Source organism: Protopterus annectens, chromosome 5.part0, assembly GCF_019279795.1.
Source record: "Protopterus annectens isolate FY-2018-M chromosome 5.part0, PAN1.0, whole genome shotgun sequence".
Taxonomy (NCBI): domain Eukaryota; kingdom Metazoa; phylum Chordata; order Ceratodontiformes; family Protopteridae; genus Protopterus; species Protopterus annectens.
In genome coordinates, this window is record NC_056735.1 from 1,745,229,230 (window position 1) to 1,745,256,643 (window position 27,414).

The 27,414-nt window shown below is 44.9% G+C and overlaps 1 protein-coding gene across 1 annotated transcript in view; it reads right to left on the reverse strand.

Moving 5' to 3' along the window:
* MORC3 (MORC family CW-type zinc finger 3) overlaps positions 1 to 27,414 on the reverse strand; it is a 2,525,474-nt gene that overhangs the window by 72,297 nt on the left and 2,425,763 nt on the right. Inside the window, exon 15 of the mRNA XM_044071548.1 lies at positions 14,576 to 14,736. Coding sequence (XP_043927483.1) covers positions 14,576 to 14,736 — 161 coding nt within the window. The remainder of the gene's footprint in view (positions 1 to 14,575; positions 14,737 to 27,414) is intronic.

Consider the following 27,414-nt stretch of genomic DNA (forward strand, 5'->3'; position numbering starts at 1 on the left):
CTTGTCCGTGCTCCCGTGATGGTACCTTCTGAATAGCTCTCATATCCATGAGTGCTGTAATTTGTTTTTGAGCCTCTGCCCATTGATTTGGTGGCAGATTTGGCATTCCTTTTAACCTTGGCAGTGTGTGAAAGTGGAACCTATAAACTTGAAATACAATGTTGAGAACCCATTTGTCTTTGGTGATCATTTGCCAATTGTGGTAGAAGAGTGCCAGTTTTCCTCCCAAGGGGGCTGCCAAGAAGGATTTGTTTGGCAGCTGTAGTGGGAAGTCATTGGAACTGCTTTTTATGTGGTTGGGGCCTGTCTTCCCCTTCTTTCTGGCCCGATGCAACCCATTGTCGAGGCCTGTAAGGACCTTGTGTTTGACCTCTACCTCTTGGACGTCTGTATCTTCCCCTTTGAGGTCTGTCTGGAATTGGAAAGGACCAATTCGTAGTTGGCAAGTTTCTGCTAAATCTAGGAGGCTGAACCTGTAAGAAATCCTTCACCGTTTGCATAGATTTTGCCTTATCCTCCATTTTCTTTAAATACCTCTTCTGCCTCAACTCCAAACACCACATCCTGCTGCAAAGGTGCATCCAATAATTTTGCTTTAACATGATCTGGTAACGTATGTTCTTTTAACCAAGCACGTCTTCTAATGACAGAGCCTGTAATTGCTGCTCTGCAGGAGGCCTCTAGAGAATCAAAACCACATTGCAAAGTATGCTTTCCCACTTGTTCAGCTGCATGCAATAAATCCTGCACTTCTTTAAAATTAGGAGGATCTGATTCTGGAAGCATTTTTTGTTTTAACTGACAGCAAAAACTGCCGATATTTTAGCATGTGAAACTGGAAATTTAAGGCCCTCATGGCTAAAGTTGCAGACGTATATACTTTCTTTCCCCATCTGTCTAATGCTCTGGAATCTCTGTCAGAAGGAACTGGATTCTTGGCTGATGAGGCCTTAACTCCTTTGGGTCCCTGAGAAATAGTTTCACGGTCAGCTACAGGACTTTTATACAGAAATTTATGTGAGTCAGAGACTCTGTAGTATCTGTCAGGTTTAACAGGGGCTGGAGGTAAGGAATCAGGATTTAAGCTGGATTCAGTATACACATCATCCACAATATCTAACACTGGCAGAATAGCAAGGGGTCTGTGTTGAGGTAATAAAAGGAAGTCTCTGAGCCTTTTCTTGGATTCTGAGTAATCCTGGCCTTCCCAGTGGAAATGCTCCCTCATGGTATGTAGGGTTTCCCCAAGAGTAGTCCTCAGGTGGTGAGGTGATGGAATTGATTCCTCAGCATCAGAATCCTCAAAAGGGGGTAAAGAGTATCGTAGGTCTGAGGATGAATCAGAAGAGATGGACACCTGGTTGGATGAGTCATAGTCTGCATCCTGTCTAGGCCTTTTATCAGGAGGGGGGGTGGGACCCCCTGATCAGAGTGATTAGGTCTTCGGCCATTTTGAGCATTTGTTTCTTAGGCATGGAGGCCTGTCCTGGAGAATGCTGTATTTGTTTCTTTGACTTTAAAGGAGGCTTAGACTTAGCTGAGGGTTTAATGCTTAACTGAGTAGGTCTGAAGACACCTTCTGTAGCTGTAGGTTGCTCAGCTACTCTGGATTCCTCCGAAAGGTTAGTCTCGGAAGGCTCAAGAGCTTGTGCGTCCGAAGGCCCAGCCATCTCCATGTGGGAGTCCGAGGCGGCTTGTGGCTCTACAGAAGCGGTCATCAGGGGCTGTGAAGGCGCCTCGCTGAAAACCGGAGAACAAATGACTGGCCTAGAAGAGGCTTCGTCGTCAGTTTAGGGCCTTGGATGCCTATCCTTGTCTTTGCGCTTTTTGTGTATTCCGGTCGTCGGAAGTTCTGACGGCATGGTATAATTGAATTTTCTACCAAAATAATGTCGGGCAAAATCAAACCGACGTTTAATAGTGTGCTTGTTAAACCTAGCACAAAACCGAGAGCCAGTGAAGTCATGGTCACGGCCTAGGCATGGGATACAACAGAAATGGAAATCCTTATGAGGTATTTGCTTCCCACAAGAAATACAGTTATTAACTTTTACTGACATCGGTCTGAGGCAAGAAAATGTTTCCCCAACGGGGTACTTAGCTTTATAGAAGACTTTGGTTCTGGATTTGGAATGAAAATCTCAGGAGACAGCTGAGCAGCACTTGTGAACTGCTTTTGCTTTGGGCACCGCGGGGCAAGAAAGACTGAAGAAAATGGCGTCGGCTGCATCTTATATACCCCTGTCACACTGACGTCAGGGAGGAGGCAACAGCAACCAACGCCGGACCAAGACTTTGGAACTCTGGACGACTGGGGAACCGCCTGACGGCAGGATAACCCAAGTGTAATGACTGCAGCAGTGTAATACGATGAACATCCCATGCACAGCAGTGCATAAAATGTATACATGCAACTTACCTGTGTGCACTTATACAGTTCTATGGAGAAAATATAAGCAGAGCAAAGTAGAGCAGCTTTTCCCTGCTGAGATCAATCCATCTACATAGTACATGCATGTGTGTAATAACACAATGTACACATGGTTAATATGAATGTATGTTGCTTACTGCCTAGTGTGAGGGTGTGTATATGTTTTTGATGTACACTGTTCAGAGTGATCTGTGGTTGTTACAGATGGGGAGACTGTAAATGCTGAGTGTGCTGGCACTACCTATATGCACATGTCTAAGTGTCTGTGTATATCGTGGATGTATTTGCCTGAGAGTTATGTTGAGGGTACTGGCACAGGATGATATGACACGCAGCTAAGCAGTTGTTCAATCTGCTCAGCTAAGCTATTTATAGTCAAGCAAATTCTATTTTAATGAGATTTGTGGTTATGTATTGTGTTTATGTCCATCGACTACATTAAACTGGAGAAGCACAGTCCCCTAATTGTGCAGGATGAAAGTACAGTTTTGTACCTACCATAAATGTAGATGTCCGAACTGGATAGCATCTGCAGTCATAACAAATGGGTTGTCCTGTCGTCATGCAGCCCTTCGGTCGGCCGGATTCCAAAGTCTGGGTCCGGCTTCGGCTGATGTTGCACTTCACCTGACTTCATCTCTGCTGGTCTTCGGGTATAAAGGCATCAGCCGACGCCATTTTCCTCAGTGTTTCTTGCCCCAGATGCCAGTTGCCCTCTTGGAAGGTTAAATTTTGGATAAATGCCAATGGTTCCAAAAAGGTAGAAGGCAAACACAAAAAATAAGCATGTATGTACATATATACAAACAAATACACCATAAGAGACTCCCCCCCAGCTAGCTATTAGGAGGGTAAATACCCTAGGAGTACCACAGAGGGGAAGGAGGGTGGGTAATCCTGACTGCAGATGCTATCCAGTTCGGACATCTACATTTATGGTAGGTACAAAACTGTACTATGTCCTTCATGGATGCATCTGCAGTCATAACAAATGGGTAGAATACCATAGCCAAACTAGGGGAGGAGGAAGAAAAATTATGGTGTAGTTAGGATCCCTTGCAGTACAGCAGTGGCAAACCCTGCTCGGGATCTAGAGTATAGAGGTAAATTATAATGCTTGGCAAATGTATGCACGGAGGTCCAAGTAGCCGCCTCAATAATGTCCTTGGTTGCCACTCCTCGTAAGAAAGCTGTGGTAGTGGCTGTAGCCCTTGTAGAATGAGGTCTTATGTTCTGTGGAATTGGGTTTTCCATGGTAGGAGTAACAGAATCTTATGCAATTTCCTATCCATTTGGAGATTGTCTGTTTGGAAATTGCTTTTCCTTCCCTTCCTGTTGCATAGGCTACTAAAAGTTGGTCAGTTTTTCTGTTACTTTTGGTTCTGTCCAGGTAGTAGCGTAACTGCCTATGTACATCCAAGGTATGCAGCAGTCTTTCCCCCCTGTTCTGTGGATTGGGAAAGAAGGTAGGTAGGTGGATTGCCTGGTTTAAAGACACTCTGGATACCACCTTAGGCATAAATGTAGGATTAGTTCTCATGGACACCCTATCTTGATGGAAGATTAGGAAGGGTTGGCACTGCCATTAAGGCCTGTAGTTCCGAAACCCTCCTTGCTGAGGTAATTGCCAGCAGGAAAGCAGTTTTCCATGACAGGTGTTGCAGATCTGCTGTTGCCGCTGGTTCAAACGGAGGGAGTGTCAACTTTTCTAGTACAAAGTTCAAGTCCCATGCTGGTAATGGTGGTTTCCTAGGAGGTTTTACATTCTTGATCCCTCTGAGGAACTGCCTGAGTAGAGGATGTGAAAAAACAGGTGGATCGAAGCTGTATTCTGCTGAAATAGCTGATGCATGTATCTTGATGGAGGAATAGGACAGGCCTGTATGTAGAAGCTCTGCCAAGTACTCCAGAATGTTAACAATATCTATGTTCGACACATCTTTTCCTCTTTCAGTACTCCAAATGACAAACCTTTTCCATTTTCCTGCATAGTTCCTTCTTGTTGAAGGTCTGCGGGCTTCAAGGATAATGTCTTTAACCCTTTGGGAAAGGTCTGGGTTAGTTGCTGCTATGTGATGTTCCAGGCAGTCAGTTGCAAGGTTTTTAGGTTTGGATGCATGATGTTGTAGTTGTTCTGAGTTAACATCAAAGGCATCAAGGGTATTGACCACATTCTCTCCCGAGACATGCTCCTCAGCAATGGGTACCAGTGTTGTCTTGGCCAATTCGGAGCTATCAGGATTATCCTTGGACGTTCCTCTTTGATTTTCAGTAGTACCTTGTGCATCAAGGGAAGAGGTGGAAATGCATATGCTGTCAGGCCTTTCCAGCTGAAGGATAGAGAGTCCACCTTCCATGCAAGTGGGTGGAATGTCCTTGTGCAGAATTTTTGAGCTGGTGATTGAGTGGGGATGCGAATAGATCTATTTGTGGCATTCCCCATTTCTTTGTGATGGCCTTGAAGATGCCCGGGTGTAGCATCCATTCGTGAGCATCCGAGGTGGTTCTGCTTAACATGTCTGCTAGGGTGTTCTCTTTTCCCGGCACAAATATTGCCTGTAACTGGATGTTGTAGCTGAGGGCCAGATTCCAAAGGTCCAAAGTCATTCTGCATAGGGGGTATGAATGAGTGCCTCCCTGTTTGTTGATGTACCACATGACTGTGGTGTTGTCTGTCCTTATCATCAAATGGCCTTCTTTGAGGAATGGTCTGAATTTTTGGATTGCCAGTTTTACTGCCAGCATTTCTTTTTGGTTTATGTGCAGGTGCAGCTGGTCTTGAGTCCACAATCCTTGTATGCATTTGCCCAGCATGTGCGCCCCCCCATCCTAGGTCTGAGGCGTCCGTTGTGATGGTTTGGCTTGCTCGAAAGTTGTGGAAGGGTAAGCCTGGGTTTGACTGGCATGCTTGAGCCCACCATAGGAACTCCTGTTTTAGGCATGGGATTAGTGGGATTTCTGTTTCTAAGCTGTGCCTGTGCTGAGACCATAAATTCTTTAGGTACCACTGTAGCTTTCTCATATGCAGTCTGGCATGTGGGACCAAGATTATGCATGATGCCATGAAGCCCAAGGCCTGCAGAACTTTTCTTGCTGTTAGTTTGTTCTGCTTTGTTAATGCCAAGAAGTAAAGAGGAAGTTGTTTTTGTTTTTCTGCAGTTAGGAGTGCCATCTGTTTTACTGTGTCCTATTCAGCGCCCAAGAATGTTCTTGTTTGGGATGGTATCAGCCTTGACTTTTGTAAATTGACTGTGTATCCCAGGGCTTGTAGCAAGTAAATGACCCTTTGTAAATCTGTTGTCAGCTTCCTTTTGTTGTCCGCTTGTAACAGGCAGTCGTCCAGGTATGGATAAATTTGGATTCCTGTAGTCTGCAGTGAGCGATTACTGATGCCAGGCATTTTGTGAATACTCTGGGCGCAGTAGATAAGCCAAAGGGCAATGCTGAGAATTGATAATGCTCTGATCCTGCAAGAAATCTGAGGTATCTTCTGCAATTTGGTCGAATGGGGACGTGCAGGTATGCCTCCTTGAGATCTAGAGTTACCAGCCAACACTCCTTGCCCAGCATGGGAAGAAGCTGCTGTAGGGTCAGCATTTTGAATTTTGGGACAATGATGTATGTGTTTAAGACGGACAGGTCGAGAATAGGTCTCCAACTTTTCTCTTTTCTTGGTACTAGGAAGAGTCTGGAGTAGAATCCTTTGCCCTGTTCTGTTATTGGTACTCTTTCCACAGCTCTCATCTTTGTTAATTTCGCTATCTGCTGTAGAGCTTCTATTTTTTGATTTGGAGGTAGGTTTGGCATTCCTCTTTTTACTGGTAAGGTGTGGAAGTGGAACCGGTAGCCTTGGTCTATGGTTTGCAAAATCCACTTGTCTTTTGTCTTTTGTGATATAGTGCCAATTTTTCGAAAATAAGGCTAACTTTCCGCCTAAAGGTGCTGCTATTTGCTCCCTGGTAGGCGGTGTCAGATCCAAGTCACTGTGATTGTCCTGTTGCAGTGGCAGTGGTTGTGTCTGTGCCTCGGTTATTGCCTTGCCACTGTCGTCCTCTGTAGGCACCTCCTCTGGATTGATTTCTGCCTCTAGAGCGTCTATTCCTGCCCCTTTGGGATTTTGTGGAGTCTGGAAAGGACCAATTTTTGGCAGGCCAGTTCCTGCTAAACCTTGGGGGCTGAACCTGTAAGAAATCTTTAACTGTTTGTACAGATTTTGCCTTTTCTTCCATTTTCTTCATTACTTGCTGGGCAGGTGTACCAAATAGACTGGCCTTATCCATAGGAGCATCTAACAGCTTTGCTTTAACATGTTCCGGTAAGACCTGTTCTTTCAACCATGCATGCCTTCTTATCACTGTGCCAGTCATGGCTGATCTAAATGAAGCCTCCAGTGCATCATAGCCACATTTTAAGGAATGGTTACTAACCTGTTGGATGTTATTCACCATTTCTAATACATATTTCTTATCTAAGGATTCATCCGAGGACTGTTTTTTAGTTAACTGATCAAGCATAAACTCTTGGTATTGGATCATATGAAACTGACAGTTTAAGGCTCTAGCTGAGAGAGTAGCAGAGGTGTAAACTTTTTTCCCCCATCTCTCAAAGGACCTGGATTCCCTTTCAGAAGGAATAGGGTTTTTTGCTGTGGTCGAGGCTACTGCCTTAGGCCCCTGGGATATAGTTTCGGGATCTGCAAGTGGGGCCTTGTATAGGTGGTGATGAGTGTCTGGCACCCTGTAAAATCTATCTGGTTTGGCAGGGGCTGGAGGTAAAGAATCAGGAGCAATGCAAACATCATTAAATGCATCATCCACAACAGGCAGTACAGGAGGTATAGCTAAGGGCCTATGTTGTGGTAAGTGCAGAAAAGTCCTAAGCCTTTTTCTTGAATCTGAGAAATCTTGTCCCTGCCATTGGAATTGTTCTCGCATGGCATGTAAGGATTCCCCAAAGGAAAATTCCTCTGGTGGAGAGGCAGCTGGAATGGATTCTTCAGCATCGGAATCTTCATAAGTAGAAAAAGGAGCCTCTGGCTGGTCTGTAATGTCTGAGTCATCCGCAGAATCATCAGAAGACACTGGCTCGGGGGGCTCTGCTCTAGGTCTCTTTTCTGGGGGCTGAGAGGCCCTGTCTGGGTGAGATTGGGATCCCCTAATTAAGGATATTAAATCTTCTGCCAGAGTAAGCATTTGTGAACTTGAAGTGGGCCTGTGTGAAGGGGGCTTAACAGGCACTGATTTAGCAGATTTGGCTGCTTTAGCCCTGGCAAAGGCCTTAATAGACATGGCTGCAGGAGGCCTAGCAGCACCACGTGCTGGGGTAGAGACATCCAAAGGGATGGTGTCTGATAAATCACTAGGAACCACAGTTGTAGGCAAAATTTCTGAGGCCGATTCAACTAGGGTAGCAGGAGCCTCAGTAGTAGTCATGGATTCGGCTGAAGATTGACCGGTTTTCTCGGTTTCGGCCGAAACCGAGACACTCGCGGCTTGCTTAACCGTGGTTTCGCCGAAACCGCGGACCGCGAGTGTCGGTCTTTTTCTTTGCGTTTTTTAACAATTTGGGTAGTCGGAGGATCCGACGGCATAATGTACGCAAAATCTGAGCCGAAAAACTGTTCAGCAAACTCCGACCGATGCCTAAGCTTTCGTCGGTTGAAGGAAGCACAGGCCGAACAGGCTGCTACGTCGTGGTCTGGGCCTAAGCAAGGCAGACAGTAAGAGTGGAAATCTTTATGAGGTATTTGTTTCCCACAAGTTAAACAGTTATTGACTTTTTCTGACATCGGCTGAGGCAAGAAAGAGTCCCCAACGGGGTACTTAGCTTTTTAGAAGTCTTCGAAGTAGTATTCGGTAGTAGTAATCTCTGGATCTGACCGACCGGCACTTGCGAACAGCTTCTGCTACGGGCGCCACGCGGCAAGAAAGACTGAGGAAAATGGCGTCGGCTGATGCCTTTATACCCGAAGACCAGCAGAGATGACGTCGGGTGAAGTGCGACATCAGCCGAAGCCGGACCCAGACTTTGGAATCCGGCCGACCGAAGGGCTGCCTGACGACAGGACAACCCATTTGTTATGACTGCAGATGCATCCATGAAGGACATCTGGCCTCCACAGTCTGATTATGAATTCCAGGCCTGGAATAACTCTTGCTTAAAAGTAATGTAAAGTAATAACTAAGCAACCTTCTAATTTTTTACCTAAAAGCATAGCCTACAATTTCCCAACCAGGAAATGTTTTAAATGCTGTATAACAATTCAATATTTTCTGTTAATTTAAAATTTTATTTGCATTTCTAATAAGATAGTTGGGTGTAGTTAGGACAATTAAGTCACTACATTAACACATCTCCCTAATGTTTTTATTTTATTTAATATAATTAATTTGTAAAAAAATAAAATAAATAAATAAAAAATAAATATAAAATACTAATCTGAACATGATTATAAAGCAAAAAACAGTAAACTTACACTTTGCATAATCATATTTACAAAGCATTTAAAAGCTGTCTGCTTTACTTCAGGTGTTCACCATGCTTGGATTATTTACTTTTAGCACAAGTGGCACCTCCTTTAACATACCCATCTCTTCCACTGTAAACACTTACTCTCCATGCCTCCAACTCCACCAAACATATGAAAAAAGCCCATCTCTAACATATGCCTAACATGGTAAGAAATTACATTAATCCTAAAGAGGCATAATTATTTAACGCAGACTCTTACTGTCTGACATACATTCTGCTTCTTCTCAGATCAAACCTCTTCCTGGTTTAAAAGTGCAATAAAATTGATACACATCACAATTACAGACAACTCACACCAGATCTTCTTCTTTCGGCTTCTCCAGGGTAGGGGCTGCCACAGCGGATCATCTGTCCGCTCATGATTGGCAGTGGAGTTTTACGGTGTCGAGTTGCCAGCCCGGCGCCCAACCTTCCACAGAGGGCAGACACACATGCACACACTAGGGGTACTTTAGAGTATCCAATCCACCTACTGCATGTCTTTGGGATGTGGGAGGAAACCGGAGCACCCTGTGGAAACCCATGCGACCACAGGGAGGACATGCAGACTCCGCACAGAAGGCACCCCAGCCGAGAATCGAACCGGAGAACCTCTTGCTGTGAGGCGGCAACGCTAAAGTACAGTTGTGTACACTTACCATAAATGTAGATGTTCAAGTGTATTCACTGTTGCAGTCATTACATTTGGGTAATCTGCTGGCAGGTTGCCCTCAGCTGGCCTGAATTCCAAAGTCTTGGGTCCTGCGTCGGTTGCTGTCTCCTCTTCCATGACGTAAGGTCATCAGGGGTATAAAACAAGCAGCCAATGCCATTTTCTTTAGTTTTTCTTGCCCCAGATGTCAGGTGCCCCCAAAAATGTAGCAAAAAAAAAAAAAAATATATATATAAACTATACATGCATCAATACAAACTTTACCTTCATCTACAAGCAAATACACCACATAGGTTGCAGAAGCTAGAAAAGGAAAAATAAACTCCAGAATGAAAGGGGGATGGTGGGCTGGTAACCTGGACTACAACAGTGAATACAGTCGAACATCTACATTTATGGTAAGTGTACACAACTGTACTATGTTCTTCATGTTTCACTGTTGCAGTCATTACATTTGGGTAGAATCCCAAAGCTATGGATGGGAGGCTGGAGCTAAACAGCATTAGATGCGGCTATAAGGCCCTGCAGAACTGCAGTGGCAAAGCCAGCCCTGGAGGCAAATGATAATGCTTTGTAAAGGTGTGAAGAGATCTCCAAGTAGCAGCCTCTAAACAGTGTAGAACCGTCAAAGGGGGCATTAGTAAAGGATGCCTTGAAGGGCTCCACAAACCTGTATAAGTGTATCCAGGCAGGACGCCTCACAGTGATGCTGGTACCTCCTGCAGCCCTGGAAATGAACCTCATCTAGGAGCTCTCCATGGAACTCAGAGTAGATAGCTTGGGAGATACCATTTTAAAAGCTTCTGCCGGCAATAACTGTAAGGGAAGTGGTGAGTTCTTGGACCAAATCCCTTTGGAGGTGGGAAAAATGTGGCAAATAGTTAACCGCCCTCAGACCAAAAGTTGCTGAGGCGTACACACACTTCCCAAATCGGTCCAGCTCCCGACACTCCCTGTTCGGAGGATGGACCATGGAGATCTGCTATGCCAACTCCTCCTTAGTGGCCTCGGCCACCACAATGGCATCAACTGGGACACCCTTGCTCCAAAAAACATGGTCTGTAGGGGGACTAAGAAATTTATCCGCATGCTTGAGGACTGGCTCCATTGTGTCGGGTTCATTCCATGCCCTGCCAGCAATTAAATCCAACAACTTGTCAGCAGGGGGAGACACCACAGAGATAGATGGGCCCATCCTGAAGGCCTTCAGAAATACAGACTCCTCCAAAGAAGGGGGCTGGGAAGACCATCCGCCCTTTTGCTTTAAAAGTTCAAGGATGTCCCCAAAGGAGACATCATCGGGCAGAGATCTGGGGGATCCATCTCCTTGGTGGGTGGGCTCCGGGTAGGACTTGGAAGAGACAGGGACTCTCAGAGGGGAGGAAACCTCCTGAAGCTCAAATAGGAGAGCTGACCATGGACAGAATGAGAGGCCTCACAAGCCACTGTAGAGAGAGACAGGGAGGAACCGGGAGTGGTGGCTGAGGAAACTCTAGACCTGGAGAAGGTCCTCTCTACCACCCTGAAGGCAGAGGGGCTGGAAGCAGGTCCGTCCCCCACATCAGAGGGAAAGGTTCCCCGGAGAGGAGGGAGCAGCCCAGAAACAGCATCATGACACCTGGATGATATCTGCCCAGAACTGTTGAAGCGCCGAGGGGAAGGGACCAGTCCGAAAAGACTGTACTAGATCCCCCCACAAAACCAAAATCTACAGCACCAGAATGGGGCTCACCCCACTCTCGAGAGTAGGGGAGCAGAGTACGCCAAGGGACCCTGGAGTCAAGAAAGAGGGGTTGCTCGTCCTCGCCTGAACTTGGCTGCAGGTGTCCCAGTCCATAGGTTCCCAAGTCACCATGGTTGGAAGAGGAGTGTAAGAGGTTGGGAAAAACGAGGCCCCCCTCCTTGCCAGATGGGCCGGAGAAGCCAAGAACCCCAACTCTATTTGGGCCTTGAGGAAGCTACTCATTACTCTGTCCATATCTGAAGGCAAAAGGCTCTTAGAAGACCTGGAGGAGACAGAACAGTGGGTGGACATAGTGGGAGAACCACCTAACATACTACAATGCTCCGAGGTGCGGCTTCGATGTCTTGGACCAGATTGTGAAACTTGTTTGGAGGTAGGAATGACTGCCTCTTCGATAACGATGAATGGATCTGAAGCTCCTGTTTGACCCAAAGACCTGGCTGATGCTGCAGATGAAACAGATGAACTAGTCGGATCTGAGGCCGGTCTATTGTCGGATCCAGAGGTCTCTGATCCGAAAAGGCCCTGTATCCGAGGGTTGGCCCCGTGGTTCTCGGCTCCAAAGGCCTCAGATCCAAGGCAGATTGGGCTGGAATTGGCTCCGGGCTCCTCTGATCTGACAGATGCTGTTTCTTGGTGGGAACAGGCTGAATGGTAGGGGACTTCTTCAGAGATCAGAAGGCGGCTTCCCTGGGGAGACAAAAGGGCCCCATGAGTTAGCCCCTTAAGGAAAAATGTGTTGCGGCGGTCCCAACAAGGCCCTAGGGTTGAATGCGGCACAAATGATGTATACAACCTCCAGGTGAGGAGCATCCAAACATTACTCCTTGTGCAAGTCGGAATTAGGCATCTTCTGACCGCAGAAGGAGCATTTCTTAAAGCCATTGATCTTATCTGACATACCAAACACACACATACACAAATTAACCAAAAGGAAAAAAACAGCACTAACAGCTAAGAGAAAACCACACTCTTAAAACTAACACTAAAACTAAAGGAGGGAGGTAAACAGCTACAACTATTATAAACACCTACACTAGACAAACTACTACTAAGCTAATAGCACTACACAAACCAACACCAGAAAAAAACTTGGAAAGGAAGCACTTACCTGCTAGAGCCAAAGGAATGAGTCTGCACTGAATGCACGCCAAATGAGCTCTAGGGAATGCAGGGCAAAAGGGCATTGTGGGAGAGGGAGGAGCCAGAGGCTTGGATCAGTCTATGCTATGTTGCCGGCTCAAATCAGAGGTTGGATCCTAGACCCTATCGTGATGAATGATGACAGGGATAGAATCAGATCAGATCTAGAGGATTTTATTTTTAAATAAGAATCCATGTAACTTTTTATGTATGAAAAGTGCTAGAATCTGAAGTTACAAAGTAGACAAATGAAGCGAGACTTGAATATTATTTTGCAGAAAGTGTGGTGGGTGGCTGAAACAGCTTTCCTAAAGATGCAACAGAGTTGAAAGTACAGCAGAATACATACATACAAACATACATAAGCCTTTATACTAGGCTGGGGGAGCTCTTGACCCAAGTAGCATCTGCAGTGACTTACTAGATGTGTTGAGCAGTCCCCTTTCCTGCTACCACAATGTATCTAAGATAGACTTTTAATATGCAGTTATTATTAGAAGATTGTCTTACCCCTTACAAGCACAAAAGTACTGGACCTTTTGTCAAGCTACATAAAGGATTAAAAGACAAACAATGCTACTACTGGTAAAACAAGCCTTCATCTCTTCATCTGAGTTCATGATGGATTACTACCACTAATTCAGACGAAGAGGAAAAACTGTACAATACTGTTGAGCCCAGCATAAAGGATATCAGCGACCATCTTTGTACTATAGTATTGCAGTTTTCAGTGCTTTCATCTTAATATTTGTAAATTGAACTAAGCAGTAAGCTTATGCACATTGTAAAAAATAACACTGATGATGCTTCACAAAAAGCTGTAAAAGTGGTCAGTTTTATTTTATATATATATATATATATATATATATATATATATATATATGGGTCTACTTCTAAAGACCGAACCGACGATTCCCCGACACGCGGAAAACGAAGACCAAACAACCGACAGGTAAGTTTACCGACAGGGTGATTTGCCGACAGCGGAAAGACCGACAAGGGTAATGTGTGATCGCGACTCGGTAAGTGTGCGACAGTGACGGCGTTAGGAGCGGTGAGGTAAGTGTGCGATATTGTGGGATTTCGGGTTAGGCTGTGGGAAAGGTGAGTGTGTGTAAGTGTCGGAGTTAGGGTTCGTGTAAGGTAAGTGCGTGATAGTGAGGGACTGTAGTTTAGGGACGGGTTATGTGAGTTAGGGTTAGGGTGCAGGTAGGTGAAATGTGAGATAGTGTCGGACCTTGGGCTAGGGGCGGGTTAAGTGAGTTAGGGTGCAGGTAGGTGAAGTGTGCGATAGTGTCGGACCTTGGGCTAGGGGTGGGTTAAGTGAGTTAGGGTTAGGGTGCAGGTAGGTGAAGTGTGCGACAGTGTCGGACCTTGGGGTTAGGGGTGGGTTAAGTGAGTTAGGGTTAGGGTGCAGGTAGGGTGAGTGTGCGATAGTGTCGGACCTTAGGGTTAGGGTTAGGGCTAGTGGGTATGTTATGTAGTGTGGTGTGTTGTTTACGTTCGGTGTGTCGGTGTTATGGTGTTCGGTGTTTTGCGTTGTCGGTTATCTGGCGTCGGTGAGTTTTGTGTCGGCGAAGTAGCGTTTCGGGCTTTTAAAGTAGACCCATATATATATATATATATATATATATATATATATATCCCCATAAAAAAGCTGTTAGAAATACAGGCTCTCACCAGAAACAATCTTGACCCCAGACTACTTTCAACTTGGTCAAAGGCCAAACATACAAGGTATGCACATTTGTTTTTGCCTGACAGCTCCAGCATTGCTTGTTCATACTTTCTTGACAGTCTACTATGGAAAACCCACTTGTGGTAGATGCATCTGCTCAACATATAAAACTCTAGAAACATTGAATAAGCAAATATCCTTCCAGCTACACCTATCATGTCTACCTGTCAAGATTGGAGGCAAAGTAGCCAACACCCCCCCCCCCCTCAAAGATGAAGGGACACATTTTGGTTGCCTTTTAACTTCCTTTGCCCTTCTCACTGGTTTAAGCCTTTACTTGACTTGTCTTAGTACATCAACAGCAGAACAACTCCAAGTATTTTATGACAAGTTTACCTTTTAACATCAGAGACATCTGAATTTGTGCCTACTTGAGTACCACTAGAAGCAGCAGAATCTTTACTTTTCTGTAATGCCGACTTCAACTGTTCGGTTTCTTTTACAAGTTGCTCATACTGTGATGTGATTTTGTTCTTCTCCTGTCGCAGTTCTTGAATCTGTAACACAAAGTGCATACATTACTGGCATACACCATTTTGTATACAATAAAACTGTGTATGAAATTTCCATAACTGCAGATGTTTGTGTAGTTACTGATGCAGTTTTAACAAAGGAATCAGAGTCCGATGTCTAGCCTGAGTTTTCAAAGCTGATTTGGCACTACCTTAACTCAGACATCTCCACATACCTGTTATACAAGTGAAATCTACCTAGGCAATCTTTGTTTCTTTCCTGCTCCCGAGCTAAACAAGGCCATGCATATATGTTCAGGTGCACTGGACAATATCAAGCCTATATCCAGGTCTGCTGATTTAGCCTTACTACAGGTATGCAGACTATGATGTACAGAATGTAAGCTCTCCTTATGGAAGCTGAACAAGACAGAAGGGGAGGAAGAGGGATATGTATACCCACCACAGTCCTGATGCTGTAGAGGAAGGATGGATGGAAACAGGTCTATAAGTGACCACAGTGGAATATCTACAATTATGGTAACTTGCTTACAACTGTATTATGCTCTCTGGGAGTTAGTACTGCAGTCATAAGTTACAGGAAATGACTCAGACGCTGGCTGCCTCAGTGCAGTGTCTGGATTAGGACTGCAATATGCTCTTCAGTACAGCAGAGGAAAATTTAGCCTTAGCCCCAGGCATTGTATTAAGCCTGCAGTGCCTATAGAATGTATGAACTGAGGATGAAGTGGTTGTTTCTAGGAGGTCTTGGGTATGAACCTCTCAAGAGCTGCAGCGGCTATAGTGCTCCTTGAAGAATAGGGTCTGATCTTCACATGCAGTGTCTTCTGTGTTTTACAGTAAAGGTTAATGCCATGTGTGTGAGCCATTTTAAGACAGTTTATTCTGTCACTGTAATATCTGCTTAATTTCCAAAAGGAGCTACAACAGCTGATATGATTTTTTGAATGGCTAAGTTCTTACCTACATAGCATCTCAACTGTCTATGCACACAGAGTGCATGATTCTTATTATCTCCCTTGATTTTACGAATGGGAAAGAAAAAGTACAGTTTTGTACCTACCATAAATGTAGATGTCCGATAGATATGCAACTGCAGTCATAACATATGGGTTGTCTTGCCTCAAGCAGCCCTCGGTCGGCCGGATTCCAAAGTCTGGGTCCGGCGTCGGCTGGTGTCGCCTCCTCTCCGACGTCACAACGGCTGGAGTATAAAGGCATCGGCCGACGCCATCTTCTTCAGTGTTTCTTGCCCCAGATGCCAGGTGCCCTCCTAGGAAGGCTAAATTTGGTGAATGGATAAACAATTCCAGACATGCACAACAGTAATAAACAGATACACCATAGGAGATACCCCCAGCTAATAGGAATAGGGGTAGTGGACCCATAAAGAAGGATGCAGAGGGGTAAGAGGGCGGGAAAATCCGACTGCAGTTGCATATCTATCGGACATCTACATTTATGGTAGGTACAAAACTGTACTATGTCCTTCAAGAATGCAACTGCAGTCATAACATATGGGTTGAATACCATAGCCAAGCTGGGGGTGGTTGGAACTAAGGAAGTGATGGTGTAGCTAAAATGCCCTGCAGGACTGCCGAAGCAAAGCCTGCTCGGGATCTGGAGTATAAAGGCAGGTTGTAATGCTTGGTAAATGTATGCACGGAGCTCCATGTAGCAGCTTCTAGAATGTCCTTTGTAGCCACCCCTCTGAGGAAAGCTGTGGATGTGGCTATAGCTCTGGTGGAGTGTGGCCTAATATTGGCTGGCACACCTTTTCCATGAAAAGAATAGCAGAATCTAATGCAGTGTCCAATCCATTTGGAAATCGTTTGTTTGGAGATTGCTTTTCCTTGTACTCCCGCAGCATAGGCTACAAGCAGTTGGTCAGACTTTCTGGTGGCCTTAGTTCTGTCCAAGTAGTAGCGTAGTTGCCGGTGTATGTCCAAAGTATGTAGCAGTGTTTCCTCCGTTTTGAGGATTGGGGAAGAAAGTAGGCAGGTGAATGGCTTGATTTAGAGACACCCTGGAAATTACTTTTGGCATGAATGAAGGATTGGTTCTTAGAGAGACTCTGTCCTGATGAAAAATGAGAAAAGGAGGTACTGCCATGAGTGCCTGTATCTCCGAGACTCTTCTTGCTGATGTGACTGCCAATAGGAAAACTGTTTTCCATGAGAGAAATTGCATTTCTGAAGTTGCTGCTGGTTCAAAGGGAGGAAGAGTTAATTTTTCCAAGACGAAATTGAGGTCCCATGCAGGTACTGGCGGTTTCCTGGGAGGTTTGATATTCTTTATCCCTCTTAGGAACTGTCTTAGCAAAGGATGTGAAAACACAGGTGGATCACAATTGTATTTTGCTGAGATTGCTGAGGCATGAATCTTTATGGAAGAATATGAGAGACCAGTATGAAACATTTCTGCCAAGTATTCCAATATCTGAGGTATACTCAATACTGTTGCATCCTGACCCCTGTTAGCATTCCAGATGATGAATCTCTTCCACTTGGCTGAATAGGTTTTTCTGGTGGAAGGTCTGCGTGCTTCCAGTAAGATCTCTTGAACTTTTTTGGAAAGAGAAATATCGGAAGGAGTTATGGTAACCTCCAGGCTTGTCAGATGTAATGTTTTCAGGTTTTGATGAACAGTCCTGTAATTGTGTTGTGTTAGAAGCAGAGACCATAGGGGCAGAGGCCACGGTTTGGTCCGAGTTATGCTCAACAGCAATGGGTACCAGTGCTGCCTTGGCCAGTCTGGAGCTATCAAAAAGCCTGTTGGTTGTTCTGCTTTGATCTTCAGTATCACCTTAGTCAGCAGTGGTAAAGGAGGGAATGCATAAATTGTTAGGGAATTCCAGCTGAAGGAGAGAGCATCCGTCTTCCAGGCTAGAGGATGGTGGGTCCTTGTACAGAACTTTTCCAGGTGATGATTCATGTGAGAAGCAAAGAGATCTATGTCCGGTCTTCCCCATGTCCTTGTTATTTGTGAGAAAATGTGAGGATGCAGCATCCATTCGTGTGGATCCAAGAAATTTCTGCTCAGCTTGTCCGCCAGTACATTGTCCTTGCCTGGCACAAACTGAGATTGCAAATGTATCTTCAGACTTAGGGATTTTTCCCAGAGAATCATTGTTAGTCTGCAGAGGGGATAAGAATGAGTGCCTCCCTGCTTGTTTATATACCACATAACAGTGGTGTTGTCTGTCCTTATTAGCAAATGTCCTTGTTGAAGTGATTTTTCGAAAGTCTCGACTGCATGCATCACTGCCAACATCTCTTTTTGGTTTATGTGCAGATGCCTTTCCCTTGGTGTCCATTGACCTTGAATGCATCTGCCCTCCATGAGCGCCCCCCATCCATGGTCTGAGGTGTCTGTTGTAATCATTTGGCCTGCTTGAGGTCTGTTGAAAGACATGCCTTTGTTTAACTGACTTGTTTGAGCCCACCACAAAAATTCTCTTCGCAGACATGGAATGAGTGGGATTATGTCCTCTAGGCTTTGGCTGTGTTGGGACCATAAGCTTTTTAAGTACCTTTGCAGCTTTCTCATATGAAGTCTTGCCAAAGGTATCAGAAGAATGCAAGATGCCATGAACCCCAGGGCCTGCAGGATTTTCCTTGCAGTCAGCTGGGAGAGCTTTGCTAGGCCTTTGAAGTACTCTGGTAACTGCTGTTGTTTTTCCTCTGTGAGATAAGCCATTTGTGTTTTTGTGTCCAGCTTGGCTCCTAGGAAAATAATCTGTTGGGATGGCAGAAGTCTTGATTTCTGAATGTTGACTGTGTATCCCAAGGCCTGTAGTAATTGAATGACATAGTCCAAGTTTGCTATCAAGGTTTGTTTGTTGTCTGCTTGTATGAGGCAGTCGTCCAGGTAAGGGTATATTTGAATCCCCTGGAGTCTGCAGTGTACCACTACTGATGCCAGGCATTTCGTGAACACACTGGGCGCAGTAGATAAGCCAAACGGCAATGCTGAGAATTGATAATGCTCTGTCCCTGCAAGAAATCTGAGGTATCTTCTGCAGCTTTGTCTGATTGGGACATGCAGGTATGCCTCCTTGAGGTCCAGAGTGACCAACCAAGACCCCTTGCCCAGCATGGGAAGGAGTTGCTGCAACGTCAGCATTTTGAACTTTGGCACAATGAGATAAGTATTTAGAGTAGACAAGTCTAGTATAGGCCTCCATTTGTTTTCCTTTCTTGGAACAAGGAACAGTCTTGAATAAAATCCCTGGCCTTGTTCCTGTGGAGGGACCTTTTCTATTGCTTTTATATTTAACAGCTTTGAAACTTGAATGAGTGCCTCTGCCCTTTGATGGAGTGGCAGGTTTGGCATGCCTTGTCTTATTGGTAAAGTATGGAAGTGGAATCTGTAACCTTTGTCTATTAAATCCAGAATCCAGTTGTCCTTGGTTAAGATATGCCAGTTTTTTGAGAATAAGGATAATTTTCCGCCCAAAGGTGCTTCTCTTTGAGCCTTTGTAGGCGGTATGAAAGTCGAGTCATTGTGGTTGTCCTTGGGGTGCAGCTGGGCTGCCTGCGCCACTTCTTTGATTTGGCGGTAGCCATTGGCGGCCCCTGTAGGAGCCTCGGTATTGCCCTCTACCTCGGGCACGCCTGTTTTTTCCCCTTTGAAACAGGTCAGAGTCTGGAAAGGACCAATTCTTTGAAGGCCAATTCCTGCTGAATCTGGGTGGCTGAACCTGGAGGAAATCTTTGACTGTCTGTACTGATTTAGCTTTTCCTCAATGGACTTCAACACATCTTGTGCATTAGCACCAAAAAGCTTCTGTTTTTCCAGAGGTGCATCAAGTAACTTTACATTAACATGGTCTGGCAGTGGCTGTTCTTTTAACCAAGCATGTCTACGGTATAACAGCCCCAGTCATAGCTGCCCTACATGAAGCCTCCAATGCATCATAACCACACTGAAGAAAATGATTGCTAACCTGCTGGGTGTTATGTACTACATCCTGCAATGCCTTTCTATCAATAGGCTCAGGAGAGGCTAGCTTTTTCTGTAAATCATCCAGTAAAAAATCCTGGTACTGAAACATATGAAAAAGGCAGTTAAGTGACCTCATGGCCAGGGTGGTAGAGGTATAAACTTTTTTACCCCATCTCTCCAGGGACCTAGCTTCCCTATCCGCTGGCAGTGGATTCTTGGCTGTGGAAGTAGCCACTCCCTTGGGGCCCTGTGAAATAGTTTCTAGATCCACAGAATGGAGATGTTTGTGGATGTCAGGGACCCTATAATATCTGTCTGGCTTGACAGGAGCAGGAGGGAGAGAATCAGGGTTAGCACTGGAGTCAGAGAAATCATCATCCAGGACATCCATAACTGGAGGGATAGCTAAAGGTCTGTGCTGGGGTAGCTTGAGGAAGGTACGTAGCCTTTTCCTGGAATCAGAGAATTCCTGACCCTGCCATTTAAAATGCTCCCTCAGAGTGTAGGACCTCACCGAACGAAAAATCCTCTGGAGGAGAGACAGAGGGAATTGATTCCTCAGCATCAGAGTCCTCATAGGCCTGGAAGGATTCTTCTTGGGTATCTGAATGCTCAGAATCCCCAGAGGCTTCATCTGAAGAGAGGTTGTCGGCCTGCTCAGTTCTGGGCCTTTTTTCTGCAGGCGGCTGAGAACCTCTGTCTGGATGAGGCTGAGACCCCCTGATAAGAGAAATAAGATCTGCAGCTAGAGACATGATCTGTTTATCAGAAGAAGGGGCCTGGGCAGTAGGTTAGGATGGGCCTTGGCCTGGCTGGCGGCCTTAGCACGTGCAAAGGCCTTGATGGACATGGATACAGGAGGCCTAGCTGCCCCACGTGCAGGAGTAACCTTGTCCACAGGAATGGTGTCGGGTAGATCCAGAACTTCAGTTTCTGGAGGAAAATCAACAACCGGCACCGGTGTAGACTCCGAGACCGAAGGCCGTGTTAACGCTGTGTTGACTGCCTGGAGCGGTTGAATTACCGCTTCCGAAGGGACCGAAGCACTCGCGGAGGGTTTAGGAGGGGTATCGGTGGAGGACGCGGGCCGAGGATGTCGGTCCCGGTCCTTTCGTTTTTTGGTAGATTGGGTTGTCGGTTGTTCCGACGGCATGATATAAGCGAAAGATTCACCGAAAAAGTCTTCGGCAAATTCTGCCCGGCGCCTGAGAGTGCGCTGATTAAAGCAAGCACAGGTAGCGCAGGCCGAGACATCGTGGTCTGGGCCCAGGCAAGGGAGGCAATAAGAATGGAAGTCCTTATGAGGTATTTGTTTACCACAAGATAAACAATTATTAACTTTCTCAATTTGTTCTGACATCGGCTGAGGCAAGAAAAAATGTTCCAACGGGGTACTTAGCTTTTAGATGACTTCGGTACTGAAAACACAGGAGCTGACCGACCGGCACTTGCGAACTGCTTCTTCTTCGGGCACCGCGCAGCAAGAAAGACTGAAGAAGATGGCGTCGGCCAATGCCTTTATACTCCAGCCGTTGTGACGTCGGAGAGGAGGCGACACCAGCCGACGCCAGACCCAGACTTTGGAATCCGGCTGACCGAGGGCTGCCTGAGGCAGGACAACCCATATGTTAAGACTGCAGTTGCATTCTTGAAGGACATCAGGAAGATGAAAAACTTTGCTCTATGTACCTAAGTAAACAGTACTGGCACAAAGGAAGGGTCACTAAGAAGGGCTACCTTGCACATGAGGGTTTATAAATCAAAGACTTTTCTAGCAGAAGTGACAGCTATCAGGAGCATTGTTTCCCAAGTAAGGAATGTCAAAGGTACAGAAGCTGCTACTTTAAAAAGTGATGCCTGTTTTTCCTAATGTATAACTAAGGTCCTGAGCTTCGGCCTCTTTTCTTCGAGGGGGTGCAGGTGGCTTGTGCTCTTCAAGAAAAGCTTCACTGTGTGACCTGTACACCAATGGAAGTCAACAGGGAGGCACGCTGGAACAGCATTAAAGGTGCGTTTTCAATAAGGAATAGGCTAAACCTGAACAAAAAAAATCTCAGACCTACACTAGAGAACATAGGTATATCCGCTTGCTGTGTGTGCTGGTTCCTCTATTAGCTTTAGGATAATTAATTCCATTTAGCTAGGCGTTTACTTTGTACTTGGTCTTCTAACTTTTCCCATGACTTTTAGCATGTCCTCTGAGAAAATGTGATCAAAGGGTAGCAGGGTCAGTCCTTCCAAGATATTAGCCTGAACATGTACAGTTTGGCGTGTATAAGAAAACCCCTGGACTGCATCAGGAGGTTCTTAGGTTAAGCAGTAATAAAGCTTTTTCCCCTTACCACATAAATTGGGTGGAAGAAGCACTGTAGCTATGGCCAGAATGGGGTAACCAAGACCATTTCTGGCTTCCCACTTTTGAATTCTGTACTAGAGTACAGTCACGGGACAGAAAGCATAGAGAAATAGAACTACCAAAACTAGAGGAAGTAAAGCAACCATTATTCAAACCTGTCTATTTGAGAGACTGCAGCACAACTTTGTTAGCTGTTTATTGCTCAGAGAAGACAACATGTCTGTCTTTGGTATACCAATCTGTTTTTGAGGTCTGAGAATGAATCTCTGTTCATCACCATCTTACTCAGATGTGTTGAGGTTCTACGCAAGTACTTTGCCATGAAGTATTCCTGGACTGGAATACATGAGGCCTTCAGTGAAAGACAGCAATCCAGGGGGGTGTTTCCAAATCTGCACTTCTGGCTTGTAGAGCTGGTAAGCAAACAAGGAGGGCTCAATCTCTTATTTACAACACGACCATTGTGTAGTTATGACCAGTAGATCCCAGGTTTCCAGACTGTCCTGAAGATTCTGATAGCCTGGTCCACTGTCAATCTTGTTTATGTTTATATGCAGACTTGCCTGTCTTTAATTCCAGATGCCCTGCACTTAGAGGTTTTTGGTCTGTGCCCCTAATGCCAAGTCTGAGGCACTCATGGTTAAGGTCTGGTTTGGGGTGGGTGGTCTGGAAGCGGTGCCCTTGCTCTATCCACCATTCCACTACCTTCATTATACAAGTTATGACAGAGATGCTATATGGCATGAAGTAAATCTGCTAGTCCCACATACTCTATGTACCACTGAAGCTTCCCCATGTGTAGCATGTCTAATGGCATTATGGGTTTGGGATAATGCTGCAAAGCTCAGAATGGTCAGAAGTTCCCTGGATGACCCCTCTGATTTTCTTAGCAAGTCCTGGAAACGGGCCAGAAGGGATTCTACTTTTTCCTGTGGTAGGTAAACCCTTACAGAGTTGGTGTTACAGAAGATGCCCAGAAGGGTCACCTTCCCTGGTGGACATAGGTTCTACTACTGTTTGTTCACAGAAAGCCCTAGTGTGGAAGGCACTTTAAATAGTCTCAAAGGTCTCTGTATCTTCTTCTGGGATTCAGCCTGAAACAGACAGCCATTCAGGCAGGGGTAAAATCAGGATGCCTGCTGTCTGCAATGAACTAGAACACGCACCAGACATTCTGTAAAAACTCTAGGTGCAGTAGTCACCAAAGGACAAACTTGCAGTGATGATCTTTGCTACAAACCTCAAGTTCTGTTTGCATCTTTTGAAGACTGAGATGTAAATGTAGGCATCTTTGAGATCACTTGAAATCAGATGGGCCAGAGACCAAAGTAGAGACAAGAGGGCTACTAAACCAATTCTGATGAAAGCAGGCAAACCAGCCTCCTATCATGAGGCAATTACAGGGGGAGTTAAAAGGCTGGGGTAGGAGAGGGAGGAGGCTGGTATCGCCACAGCTGCTCCCTGTCAGAGGATGAGCCTTAGGCTACTCCCCAAGACCTTACTCTGTCCTCCTGCATAGCTCATCTTTTAGCCAATTGCATTTTCTCTGCTTTCAGTAATAAGGACCTTACATTGAGAGACAGTTGGTTATATTTTGGAATAGGAGGTTGAAACTTGTTTTACTGACTCCATACTTTTCCCTGTTATCTTACAGTCTTTTAAACGCATCATAAGTTAGGGGTCTGAAGAACAACTTATCTAACCCAAGCATTAACGAGTTGAGCCTTTACATCCACAAACAGGAAGTGGGATGTCAGCTAAGAATGTATCTGTAAATGACCCTTTAGTCCTGGATGCGGCATCTATAAGCACTATAAACACATTTTATGGCATGTTTCCTCAGCTGCAAACAGTCTGGATTTGGCCAAGCATATCTGCCTTTAGGGTCTCATTTTACACAATCCCATCTGCCCTGGGGTTGCCTGATGATATGTTGGGACTTCAGAATGTGGGTCTAAACATTCAAGGCTCTGAAGGTTATGGTACTTTCTTTCCAAACTAGTAAGCTATCTACTTTCCCTGGAAGAGTATTTTACCCTGGAGCCAAGTTTACTTCTTTGGCAGTTTCCAGGGCACTGCACCCAGAACTGCAGCATGATTTTTATATAACAATTTGTGAGGCTCCTCAACCTGAAGGCCTCTTGTGGGGGTGGGGGTGAGAATCCAACTCCAACAGTGTACGCTGCTTGGAAAACATTCAAGAAAGCCTCCTGGACTGGAGACACAGCAGCTGGCTTGGGATGCACTACACACAGAAGGTCCCAGTCTCTCTTCGCGAATCAGAGGCCTCCTGAACTCATCATATAAAGTGTTCTCTCCTGACTGAAGAAGCATCTATAAATGGTATGTCCTCTAAAAAAAAAGTGAAAATCTAAGGTACACTTGCTATCTGTGCCATATCTTAGGGGACAGAAAAGCTGTGATTTACAGTCCAGTTCCTCTTCATAAGAATCAAAGGCATCTCAGTGTCTCACTGCAGAGACGTTCCTCTTCCTTCTGGGCTGACACCTAACACAGAGGGCTCTTCAGAGTCTGGCTGCACTGGACAAAGAAACCAAAGAAATCCCTGAGCCAACTTTGCTAGCATTATGGGGAACAGACCCGCCAGAGGCAGATGTCCAGATACAAGTTAGCAGCAAATGCCAGGGTGGTCACATGAGATTGTATAATCCTATGGGGAGGAACAGCACTGCATTCTAATTTAAGGAGCAGACATCTTCCTTGATGATAACTGCAACACTAACTAATAATGAACACTGTCCTGCCAGTGTCTGATAATCAGGTGGCGCTTAGAAACTGACATCAAGAATCTTGAATATGATGAGCAGACCAATGCCTGGTGCTCAGTCTTGTGGAATGTACTAGAGGTTGTAGGCATAAAAGCTTCCCACAGGGGTGTCCTAAGGGGGAGGAGCTAGAGGACTATGAGGCAGCAAGACCAGGGGCTGAGTGAGTGCCTCCATAGAAACTGCACTCTTGGACCTGAGGCCATCCGTTGGACTTTAAACTTTCAGGGTATCCATTTCTTTCTCCATGTAAGTGTGTTTTTCTTTTCATGTAGGATACGCAGGCCACCCGGCTGCTGCAAGACCATGGAAATGTTGGAAAGTTAAATAACGTTACAAGTTTCTGTCTGGCCTGGAGGGCTTCCGGACTTCTTGAGAGCCTTGTAGCAAAAACCCTTACAAATTGTGAAGTTAACCACATTGCAGTCTGGACCATGGCAAAAGATACAATGAAGAGTAAGTCTGTGTTGGGGGGAATTTGACATCTATGGGCACAATGGTTAACTTTTTGGGAGCAGACATCCATAAATGGAAATTTGACGCAAGTGCATTCTTGAATAACTGCTCAACACAATTACTAACACAAAACGTACTATATTATTTATATAGGTATACATATGCACACATTTATACTACACACACATTATACATATATATATATATATATATATATATGTATACATATGTATACATTGTGTGTGTGTGTATATACATATATATATATATATATATATATATATATATATGTATACATATGTATACATTGTGTGTGTGTGTGTGTATATATATATATATATATATATATATATATATATATATATATATACACACACACGTACATAAAGGTGTGCTGTGTACACACAACTGTGTATACAGTGGATATAAAAAGTGTACATACCCCTGTTAAACTGCCAGGTTTTTGTGATATAAAAAAATTAGACCACAATAAATGATTTCAAAACTTTTCCCACTTTTAACGTGACCTATAACCTGTACAATTCAATTAAAAAACAAACAAATCTGTTAGGGGAAAAAATATAAAAAAATAAAAAACGTACAATAAGCTATTTGAATAAGTGCTCACACCCTTAAATACTTTGTTGAAGCACTTTTTGGTTTAATTACAGCATTCAGTCTTCTTAGGTACACACCTGCCATCAATTAAAGAGACTCTGATTAACCCCAAATAAAGTTCAGCTCTCCTAGTAGGATTTTCATATGGGACAACAGTGATGTTGCAAAGAACTGGACGTCCCCCCAAAATTGATGAAAAGACAAGGTGAAAACTGGTCAGGGAGGCTGTCAAGAGGCCTGCAGCAACACTGGAGGATCTGCATAAATTTCTGGCAAGTACTGGTTGTGTACTTTATGTGACAATCTCCCATATTCTCCACATGTCTGGACTATGGCATAGGATTGAAAGACAGAAGCCTTTTCTTACACAGGAAAAACATCCAGGCCAGGCTAAAATTTGCAAAACAATACATCAAGTCTCCCAAAAGCATGTGGGAAAATGTGTTTTGGTCCGATGAGACCAAGGATGAACTTTCTGGCCACAATTCCAAAAGGTAAGTTTAGCGCAAAAAAAGTACAGTTTTGTACCTACCATAAATGTAGATGTTAGTGCTAATACAGCTGCAGTCATAACAGATGGGTTCTCCTGCCGTCAGGCGGGTCCTCGGTCGGCCGAATTCCAAAGTCTAGGTCCGGCGTCGGTTGTCGTCGCTTCTTCCCTGACGTCAGTGTGACAGGGCTATAAAAGAACCAGCCAACGCCATGTTCTTCAGTTTTTCTTGCCCCAGATGTCAGGTGCCCCCAGAAGGAAGGCAATATATAAAATTATGAAGTAATGCAATGCAATATAATCAGAAAACAGTAGTTGCAAGCAAATACACCATAAAAGAATACCCCTAGAGGGAAAAGAGGGAGGGAAACCTGGACTGCAGCTGTATTAGCACTCGAACATCTACATTTATGGTAGGTACAAAACTGTACTATGTTCATCATGCACACAGCTGCAGTCATAACAGATGGGTAGAATCCCAAAGCTAAGAAAGGGGTGGTAGGCACTAGGTGGAACTAGGAGGAGCCAAAATGCCCTGCAAGACTGCAGTGGCAAGGCCTGCTCTGGATTTGGAGTATAATGGTAGGTTGTAGTGTTTGGAGAAGGTATGCACAGAACTCCAAGGGCTGCTTACAAGATATCCTTGGTAGGAACTCCTCTGAGGAAGGCTGCAGAGGTGGCTGTGGCCCTGGTGGAGTGAGTTCTAATGCCTGTAGGAACAGTTTTGCCATGAAAGGAATAGCAAAAGCGTATACAGTGGGCTATCCATTTTGAGATTGTCTGCTTGGAAATTGGCTTTCCTGGAGCTCCTACCGCATAGGCCATAAAGTGCTGTTCTGATTTTCTGAAAGGCTTTGTTCTGTCCAAATAATAACGCAGTTGCCTGTGGATGTCCAAGGAATGGAGTAATCTCTCCCCTTTGTTTTGAGGATTGGGATAAAAAGTAGGTAAATGTATGGCCTGATTTAAAGTTACCCTGGATACCACTTTAGGCATAAAGGAAGGATTGGTTCGTAATGAAACTCTGTCCTGATGGAAGATGATAAAAG